At 43.0% G+C, this 10,645-nt stretch overlaps 1 protein-coding gene across 1 annotated transcript; it reads left to right on the forward strand.

Moving 5' to 3' along the window:
• Positions 1-5,045: 5,045 nt before the first annotated feature.
• On the forward strand, positions 5,046-9,228 carry TP53I3 (tumor protein p53 inducible protein 3). The gene is made up of 5 exons (XM_054383782.1): positions 5,046-5,189; positions 5,827-6,094; positions 7,312-7,524; positions 8,106-8,302; positions 9,040-9,228. The coding sequence occupies exons 1-5, from the start codon at positions 5,052-5,054 to the stop codon at positions 9,226-9,228; spliced, it is 1,005 nt and encodes a 334-aa protein (XP_054239757.1). The 5' UTR covers positions 5,046-5,051.
• Positions 9,229-10,645: the final 1,417 nt, after the last annotated feature.

Below are 10,645 nucleotides of genomic sequence, written 5' to 3' on the forward strand. Positions count from 1 at the left end.
TAGGTGCCCAAAAGTAGATGGAATGAATTTGTGTTTTGGGATATAAGCTGGCAGGAGGTGTAAGACTCTCAGTAACACATTTTTCATCAGACCTTTTTCAAAAAGTTTTCACAGTTTAAAAAACTATGATTGAGAACAAGATTTTTAGAGACTGTAATGCAGGTATTAGAACAAATGTGCCTGCTGAGCCTTCAGAATGCCTGGTTATTGGCTGGTGGGTCTGTGCTTGGTGCCAGGCTGGCAGAGACAGGCCTCTACTGCAGCCTCCACTTCTTCATACTTCACAGCTCCTGCACTGTGTTTAACCAAAACGCATCTGCCTGCACACAGGCCAGGAGAAGAGGGAAAGTGGACTGCCTGTGTTGTCTTTTCTGTGTTCCTCTCAGCCTCAACTATCAGAGCAACCTCACAATGTTTTATGTTATGTTCTGCTTTCTCTAATCATTTGCCACAGTTTTTGGCAGTGTCTTATAGCAAGTTGAGCCTCTGTTTTATTGTGCTTCAAACATGGTTCTGCCTCATCCATGTCTTATTTAGCAGCTGTGATGGCTCTAGTGGAGATCAGGTGTTGTAGGTCTTTGCCACTGACATGCATAGCCAGCACATTATTATAGAACCACAGAATACTTTAGATTAGAAGGGACTTTAAAGGTCAGCTAGTCCAACCTCCTTATGGTGAGCAGGGACATCTTCCAATAGATCAGCTTGCTCAGAGCCCCATTCAACCTGACCTGGAATGTTTCCAGGGATAGGGCATCTACCACCACTCTGGGCAACCTGTGACAGTGTTTAACCACCCTCACTTTAAAAAAATTCTTCCTTGAATGTGGTGGGTTGAAAAATTCCCCCCAACATTAAATTCCAAGATCCACCCTCCCATGGCTTTGAGAGTGGTTTTCAGCAAACCGCTGTAATGTTTGATCTTTCCTGAAGCTGGTACATAGTCTAAATCCCTCCTCAAATTGACTTAAACTTATAGAAATGTTGAGGGATATTATGTGCTGGGCTATGAACTGAGGAACAGACAGATTTCCCATCCGAGTAACATTAATAGGAGTTTTTAATTACTGGATCAAAATGGGTATGAAATACCACCAAAGCAGAGTAGTCCTTCCAGTTATGGAGTGTTTTCAAGGGATTGTTTCCATCCTAATCTAAGAACTGGGCCTTATATGTTACACTAATTTCAGACTAGCTCTATCCAAATCTTTTTCTGCAGTGCTACAAATGCAGCTTGAGCAGATCCAAAAGCTGCCACTGTATTATTTAGTCCCAGGTCTGTCCCGCTGGCTCAGCAGTGAATTCAGGAGCCATATCACAGCTGATAGTAGTTTCTTTGCTGCCATGAGGGAAAGACAGAGAGTGTGAAGTTGGGGGACAGGAAAAAATGCCAGCACTTGCAAAATCCTGTAACAATTTATTTGGTCTCAAAAATAGTCACACTGTCTGTAATTGGCCACTGTTTCTAAGCAAAGTCAGAGGTCTAAGTGTTTCCAGGGTCAGATCTGCAGTGGTTTTGACAGTATGTATTTTCTGGGGTTTATTCTTGTTGTTCTGGATTATTCTTTGCAAATAGAAAGCAAAGCAGCTTTTATTCACATGTTAGAAGAGATTTCTGAAAATGCTTTAAAGTCCTCAGTGTTTATTCTTTAAACCAGATAATGCCCCATGAATACAGATACCAGTATTTTTCGTTTTCAGATGGAAATGCAGCTGTCTTGCTTGAAGTACAACATAGTCTGAGGTGGATTTGAGCCTGGTTGCCACTACAGCAATTCTGCATATGATTTTTATTGTTGATTTATTTATTTGCTCATTTATTTTCTTCTGTTATTACAGGGGATTACTTTAGAGAGAAGGGCACCTGACTCAGCAGAAAACTTGAGCTTCAGCAACCTCAGAAAGACTGCTCATGAGGAGCTATGGTACAGATGTTTGAAGCATTGTCCGGTTTAAATAAGAAACTGATTTACAACATTTCAACTGCTGAGTTTTCTTCTGTTTTTTTTTCTTTCAAGAACACTTGAGGGCTCACTCTCCATAAGAGGACTGCCCTGCGTGTCTATAATCTAAGTTTCTTAACTGAATTCAAAGTAATGTCTCCAAGATTTGATTTAAGATGCTCTGCTCAATCTTTCTAACATTGTCTTTTAGCCCATTTCCAGATAAGAAAAGTAATAATCTCCCTAAGCAAGAAACATCTCTGAGTATGAAAGCTATGTGTGGCACCACAGACACAAGGGGCAAAGGAAACCGTTACATTAACAGGTTGTCAGTGTGACCATCTTTCAGTGTTACAAATAAAACTGATTTTCAGCATGTCTGTTTGCATTGTCAATGACTGCTATAGAAAGTTATTTTGAATTGTAGTGGATTGCGAATTTCTGGAAGGACTAGAGAGGGAGGACAATGTCACTACCAAGGTTGAATCAGACTGTGTACTGTAACACATGAAAGAATCCACATTTGAGCAAACCTATTACTGTACAGGGAACAGCTGAGGCTCTGACTACACTACCAGATGAAGAGCAGTCTCCAAAAGACCAGGCTCCATGATCTTCTAATCTGCAGAAACAAATCAGTTACTAGCTTTTGGAGTCAATGAGAACAAAATTAATTTTAGCTACATTTGATTCCAAATTAGTTTAGTTTCAAAGAAGGGTTTAAAAGCCTGAACCCAAGTATCTCAAAATTCATGGCAAAAAAATTCACAGAAGAATCCCACACATGGACAGACATATGATTGATCACTTTAAAATACCCTGAAGTGTCAGTCTTATTCCATGACAACGCTCATATACTGAAGGGTCAGTGACTAGAACACAGAAGGGCATGATTTGACCCTTGTCCCTCTAGGGGAAACTGCAAAACTCAATGCAGAGATACGGTCAGGTGGCTAAAACAGGTAGAAATGCACCAGGCTGGTGGACATGAACCAGTAAACTTTGAGCACTGATGTCTTAATGGGCACAAGGGCACAAGAAAGCCTCCTCAGGTGAACAAAAAGCATAAGGAACGTCACACCTCACGTGCCCTTAGTGCAGCTTCAGTAAATCTCAGAGTTCAGAAACGAAGGCAGCAGTTCAGTGCTCTGCCTGAGAACACACAACTACGCATGTGTTCAATTGGCACAGCAGAGACATCAGACCAAACCTCTCTGTGTGCTGGGGGGAGCAGCAGATCTCTGCCTCAGTGCCAAAGCAGAGAGTAGGTTTTTGCCTCAATCCAAGGAATGAACCAGGTCTATGGCCAGAAATTGTAATGAGAGGTACTAATGTTTCTGACTCTGTTCATATCTATCCCTCCACAGTAAAACACAACCTCACCCTGTTCCACCCCTTGGCTTGCATGGGAATGGCTGATAGCAAGCGCAGGGGTGGGAGATGAGGAACTGGGATCAGAGTCTGTGCCTAAGGACAGAGTTTGTTCCTATTGCACAGAACAACCTCCATTACAGGAAAAAGGTGAGACAAATTGTGCTAAGGAATCACATAACTTCTTTAAATTGTTGTTTTGGCTACTGCTGGCAGATCTGACAGTTTGAAGTTGTCGTGATTGGTTGAAAAATTATTTTTCAGTTCCTGTGGTTTTCTGCACATCTGAAAGCAATGCAGACATTTGAACCCTCACTGTATTTCTTTAACATATTTTTGTGGGTCTACTTCTTGCAGCAAAGACCTAAAAATGCAGGTTAGTAAACTGTGTTGTAAGAGGGACAAAAGCTTCTTTTGCATCTTATTTTTAGTTGACTATATTTGGACACAATTAAGAGAGCAGAAGCATCTGTTATGGGGTGGTATCTGGTGGGCTTTGCATTAAATCTTTGTGCTAATACAGACAAATTTTGTGTGCCTGGACTAAACAGTTCAGCTGAAAACAACAAATAAAGGGCCAGTGCCTGGAAGAAAAGCCTTTAAGTTACATTTTGTATGAATAACTGCAAGTGTTTGTTCACTGTAAAACAGCCACAGAGCACCACCCCGTAGGGATTTGCATTCCTGGGGTTTCAAAGTGTTTATCATTCTGCATTTGCAGTCTTACCACAAACAGTTAAGTATGCACTTAGCTTCTCCTGTGCAGATATCATAATGCAAGTGATTTTTACAGTGGTGGCCTGTCACATGATGCTGTTTATTGGGGGACTCTCTGGCTTGCAGCCCACCCTGCACACACCTTTAGGAGCAGCCCTATGCTGTATTCAGTATAGTACCAGCTCTCAGGAAGGGATGCAGTTGCTCCTGTTGTGATTCTTTCTTCTCATCTCCTTTCACCCAGCACCCAGGGGGCAAAGGGAAGACTGTTCTAGATCTGATTTTGCCAGGCAGGAGGAGGCTTGACATCTCAGCCCATTTCAACACCTGCTGGTGCTAACAGAGGAGCCCAGGAGCTGTGCCTGAGGAGTTACATGAAAGATTCCTGCAGTAATGACAGGTACAACAGGCACATAAGAATCACCTGCCAAGGCAGGAGAAATAAATAGGGATTTTTAAAACCATTTGTTATCTTTCATTTGCACTGGATCACCATTGTGCCTCTGAGTAACTTCAAGTTATTGTCCACTGGCTGAATCATAAAGCAGCACTTAGATGATTTTAGAAGTGTCAAATAAAGGCTCTATAGGGTAAGGGGTTTAAAATCCCATTCATGTCAACTACTTTAAGGGCCTGTGTCCTTTAGTCAGTTGAGCACATACAAGCTGTTGAGAGCAAAGGATGTTATTTTCATGTGTGTGTGTTAAGGTGGGTGGGTGGTCAGCATTGCTGAATCCATACATGGCTCTGTGCAGAGTTAAAGCCTGTGCTTGATGCAAGGTGATCTTCATGGCTTGTCAAATGGCTTTCACAATGACATTATGTGTCCCAATGTTATATATGTCATTGAATTGTAATTCCTTGTCTTTCTGCAGCAGCCCTCCCCTCTTACAGCTTCAAAGTATGTCACAGTTTGCATTGTCCATCTGCAGAGTGCAGTCTGTGGTACATTTACTGAGGTCTTCCAGCTGCACATAAGTGTGCGTGACTTTTTTTTTTTTTTTAACTTTAACAGAGAAAATGTTGGCAGCCTATTTTGATTGCCCAGGAGGCCCAGAAAATCTCTATGTGAAAGAAGTGATGAAACCACATCCAGGAAAAGGAGAAGTACTTGTGAAGGTCTCTGCCAGCGCTCTGAATAGGGCTGATTTGCTCCAGGTGTGTGTATGTTCAGCAGATTTATGCACCTGAAAATGTCACCAATTTTTCAAGCCCCTGTCTGAAGTATTGACAAATCTTGAGAGTTAAAAGAGATTGGGCCTGGTGAGCACCTGGATGGAAGAGTTTGTAGGGCTGAAAGAAGGTATGTCTGTTGATTCAGAAGATAAATGTTTTTATCTGGGTCATGGCAATGCTGGGGTGGCATAGAAAGGGAGCTTCAAGAAAAGATGCAAACCTCATGCTCCAGTCTTTCCAGGTGCTCAGACCATTCTCTGGGCATTTCAGATAAACATGAAATGTTACACTGGCTCAGTTTCAGCAGGACAAAATTACATTCAAATTGTTAAGTCTGAGCTGCTTTAATTTGACCTGAAAGCCATGCTCTTCAACTGGAGACCATAATGCTGGTTAGACTGGCCTGGACAAAGAGTTTTCACAACAAACTGAATTTGCTTAGGAATTAAAAAGTGTTACCAGAGGACGGAAGATCCTCAAATTACTGCAACATTTGCATAGTGTAATATCATGATTAAGTAGGAAGTTAGATGGTAGGCACATGAGTAAAATACTGCAGGTCATGCACTCATTGATGTGTGGTTTTTCTTTCCTTGCCCTCTCCTTTCTTTTGTTTTAGAGGAGAGGGAGGTACCCTCCCCCGAAAGGAGCAAGTGATATTTTAGGCCTAGAAGCAGCTGGGAGTGTGGTTGAGCTTGGACCTGGCTGCAAGGGTCAGTGGAAGATTGGTGATGCAGTGATGGCTCTGCTCTCTGGAGGTGGCCAGGCAGAATACGTTTCAGTACCCGAAGGCCACCTGATGCCAGTTCCCAGTGATATGACCTTTATCCAGGCTGCAGCCATTCCCGAAGCTTGGTTAACAGCCTTTCAGCTGCTGCATTTTGTAGGTGAGCAGTGCACTTTCAAATCTATCCTACCAAAACAGCTTGTCTTCCTGTTATGAAATCCTCTGTTTGTTGCCTCCATCTGAATGCTGTTTGCCTTTGAAGAACCTTTTCTCTGTCATTCCATTCACATGAGTCAGAATCCAGTATGCCAGACTCAGATGCTGAAATCTTGACCACATCTCTCCAGTCACAACTTAGTCTGCTTATTGTACAAACAGAATGTGGAAAGATAGTCAGGTTTGGGTTTTTTTTTTTATTTCTCATCTTGAATCATAATTTCCATTAAGTCTAAACCCTGAAACAACTTAGATGTTCTCCAAACAAGTGAAAACACATCCTACTTCCAAGGATTTGACTTCTCTGCAAGCATGACCATATCATGAACTTTCTCACTAATTGCCTGTGAATTCATAGTAGACAACATCTTCTTGTACTTGGTTTTGCAGAGACATTAGTTGTAGGCAAAATCTCCTCTGAGCTGATTTAAAAGAGACATAAGATCACACTCTGTGTTTTGAAAATGTGGTACAGAAGCACTAACTGTAGCACTTGCCAGGGTTTCCCTTAGCTGACAAATACTCTTCTTCTGTTCTCTTCAGCAGTAGCACCTAAAAGGTTCACTAAAGAACGGGATTTACAAACCAGTAACTTTCCTCACTACCCAAAATGCAGACTTGCTTTGAGCACTGTTCCTGCTGGGGGTCTTTAGTCAATAAGGATCATGTCTCCAAGACTACTTGGTGCTTCGCTTCCAGTAGCAATCAGTGTGAACACAAACAAATGTGTATGGGCAAATGGTAGATGGTAAACTAAAGGTAGAACTGGTCCTTAGCATTACCCAGCACTTCTGGTATTTCTCCATTGCTGAGTGCTTCATTTCTTACTATTAACATCCTTTGAGTGTTTTCTCTTGGTGGCAGTGGATAGTCCTGATACAGAAAGTCTGACTGCACTCACCTAAGCAGCTTGGTCATGGATGCTCAAAACTGGACAGGGCTAAAGTCACTTCACTGAAGTCAGTAAAATTGAGTCCTGTGAGTACACTGCAAGCTGTGTTAGCTCTGGGATTGTTTCTCTTACGAAGGATATGAAGATGTAAACAAAGCCCACTCAGGTGCATCTCTTTCAGCTTCCTCTTCAGTATTTTCCACCCTTATGATATTTTAATCCAAAGGTGATGCCAAAAGAGTAAACACTTCCTTTGCATCCTCCTTCAGGTAAAATACAGAAGGGTGAGAGAGTGCTGATCCATGCTGGAGCCAGTGGAGTTGGTATGGCAGCCATTCAGCTTTCAAAACTGGCAAAAGCTATTCCCATTGTGACAGCAGGAACTCAAGAGAAACTGAAAGCCACAGCAAATGCCGGAGCAGCTGCAGGATTTAACTACAAGAATGAAGATTTTAGTGAAAAGGTCTTGGAGTTCACTCAGGGTAAGAACAGTCAGATTTGAGAAGGAGTGTGTACCTCCTCACGTGTATGCACATACACTGCTTCAGCTGTTACCTTAGTTGGTGAAGGAAGTATTAACTGTTAGCACATCCCAACAGCCTGTTCAGCCCAAGAATCTCTCTTTCCTTAGTTTGTCTGAGCTCTGCATTCTGCACAAGCTCTGTTTGGCTTAGTGTCTATTTGGGGACTAAGTATTGTGCCTGTGTTACTGTCGCCTCCACAAGGAATCATGGGACCAAATCCTTGCAGTTGTCTTTGTATTTGAATACAGGCAGAAAACTTAGTTCTCTTCCCATTACAAAAAGTTAGCTTTTTTGAGCACTTGGGATGGTTTATGACAGCGTCTGCATCTGGAGACATATAATGATTTTTCTTTTCTGCCTGATTCTAGAATTTCTTACAAATCATTGTGGTAATTTCTAATTTCAGTAGAAATATTTAAATAATAATTGCAGGGCTGATTCTTCACCTATAAGGAAACAGGTTTTAGTTTTGTCTGAAATTCTCCTGCCTTTAATGCATCTTGACTACACTGCTGAAATCCCTTCTGTCTTTACTTGAGGTTCTGGAGTAGATATTATTTTAGATTGTGTTGGTGGCTCATACTGGGAGAAGAATCTCAAATGTCTGAGTACTGATGGCCGGTGGATTATCTATGGATTACTGAGTGGAGGGGAAGTACATGGAGATTTGCTTGCAAGGCTGCTTTCCAAAAGAGCAAGCATCCATACAAGTCTATTACGATCACGAGACAAGGAGGCAAGTAACAACTATCACCAGCATATACAGTTTGATCTTAAAATTAGTGACAGTTTTGAGAGCTTTCTTTTGATACCACTGCTAAGGCAGAATCTAATGCATTATTACCAAAAAAAGCACCACCTTGAACTGTTACTACATACTTTGGAAAACATTGTTAAATTAAGTTATAACTTCCAATTTTCTATTTTCATTAAATGCTTCCCTTTTACAACTACTAAATCAGAGGAATGATACCTGGGACCTCTTAATATACTTTAGTGTGTCATAATCTAAAGATTTGGCCTAAGAAAAGCAAAACTCCAGTCATCAGGCAACTCAATCAAGTTGGGGTGTGGTAGAGACTGAGGCTATTTGAATGTCCAGAAATTATCAAGAAAAAATTACTTTATGTGGAAAATTCTCAGATATGGAAAAAGATCAGTGCAGAGCCCTGAGATACATTCTGACCATGGTCTAATACATAACATTCTCAAGAATTTTATCGGTTTGAGTTTAAATGGTTCTGCAATGAGCTTATAACACTTGTTAAGAGAATTTAATTCAATTAAAATATAATTAATCTAAAAGTTTTCTTCTTGTTTGTAATTTACAACTGTCAGCTATGCACATCTGTCTCACTATGCAAATATCAGTCTCTCAGAGAACTGTGCGTATATTATATGCTGTACTTAGAGATACCTCTGAAAATGAAATGACTCAAAATAATCTTAAAAATGCTTTTCTTTTTAACTCAGTATAAGGAAAGGCTGGTGAAAGCCTTCACAGAAGACGTGCTGCCATATTTCTCCGGAGGAACCTCCCCTCATCTCCAACCAGCTGTTGACAGTGTTTACCCTCTGCATGAGATTGCAGAGGCTCATAGGAGCATGGAAGAAAACAAGAATATTGGCAAAATTGTCATTGAAATGACTACTTCATCTTAAAGAACGGCTGACTGCCATTGTTGTTTCAGGGACAGAATTATTATGGGTGTTTGACAAGTGAAGAATCTGCCATTTCTGCTTCCAAATCCGGAATGATTTATCGTGGGAGGATGCCAAACAGGAAGGGTAAAGCAAAGCCTTACAGGATGTGCTAAATAAAAAGGTTCACTTTGCAGCGATGGCATCATGTTTTAAGGCACAACAACTCCATGCAACACTACAAGCCTGGGGAAGCCTGGAGTGGCTGAAACACTGCCCAATTATAAAGGGGAGTGTTGGTCAACAGCTGGCTGAATATGAGCCACCGTGTGCCCAGGTGGCCAAGAAGGCCAACAGCATCCTGGCCTGTATCTGGAATAGTGTGGCCAGCAGGACCAGGGATGTGATTTTGCCCCTGTACGCAGCACTGGTGAGGCCACACCTTGAGCACTGTGTTCAGTTTTGGGGCCCTCACTACAAAAGACATTAAGGTGCTGGAGTGCATCTAGAGAAGGGCAGCAAAGCTGGTGAAGGGTTTGGAGAACAGCTCTTTTGAGAAGTGGCTGGAGGGAATTGGGGTTGTTTAGCCTGGAGAAAAGGAGCCTGAGGGGAGACCTTGCTCTCTACAGCTACCTGAAAGGAGGTTGTAGTGATGTGGGTGCTGTCTCTTTTCCCTAGAAATAACTGATAGGATCAGAGGAAATGGCCCTAATGTGCACCACCGGAGGTTTAGGTTGGATACTGGTGAAAATTCGCCAGAAGAGTTGTTAGGCATTTTAACAGGCTGCCCTGGGAAGTGGTGGTATTTAGAAGGTACTCTTGGGAGGTCTTTGGAAGGCCTGTAGATGTCGTGTTTAGGGACATGGTTTAATGATGGACTTGGCAGTGCTGGGTTAATGGTTGGACATGATTGTATTAAAGGTGATTTCCAAGATAAATGACTCCATGATTCGATTCTAAATATCGGTGACCACTCCTCAGTGCAGGGAGGGCTGCCTGGCAATGCCTGCCACTTTCAACTCTGAGGTCCTTTACTGGCATGTGTTCCACACCGACCCGAGGCCAGGCCAAGCCAAGCCAGGCCAGGCCTCAGCACCTGACCAGAGACTACACACGGCGCCCGGCGATATTGTCTTTCCGCCCCACACTGCACGTTCCTGAGGCGCTGAGGCGGCGGCAGGGGTCGACGGCCGCCGCGAGGAATGCTCCCGGGGAAGCCGCCGGGGACACCCGCTCGGGAGGCGGGAACACGGTTGCCAGCCCCGCACGGAGGCTGAAGCCGGAACGCGTTGGGCAGGGAAGCGCTGGGCGGGGGGGTGCGCACGTCACGTGCTCGCTCCGGCGCTCGGCGCAGCCCATGGAGCCTGGCGAGCGAGGGGGGTGTCGCTTCCGGCGCGGTGCAAGCTGGGATAGCAGCCGTACGTCCGGCAGGGCTGGG

The sequence above is a fragment of the Indicator indicator genome, chromosome 9 (genome assembly GCF_027791375.1).
Source record: "Indicator indicator isolate 239-I01 chromosome 9, UM_Iind_1.1, whole genome shotgun sequence".
NCBI classification, from domain to species: domain Eukaryota; kingdom Metazoa; phylum Chordata; class Aves; order Piciformes; family Indicatoridae; genus Indicator; species Indicator indicator.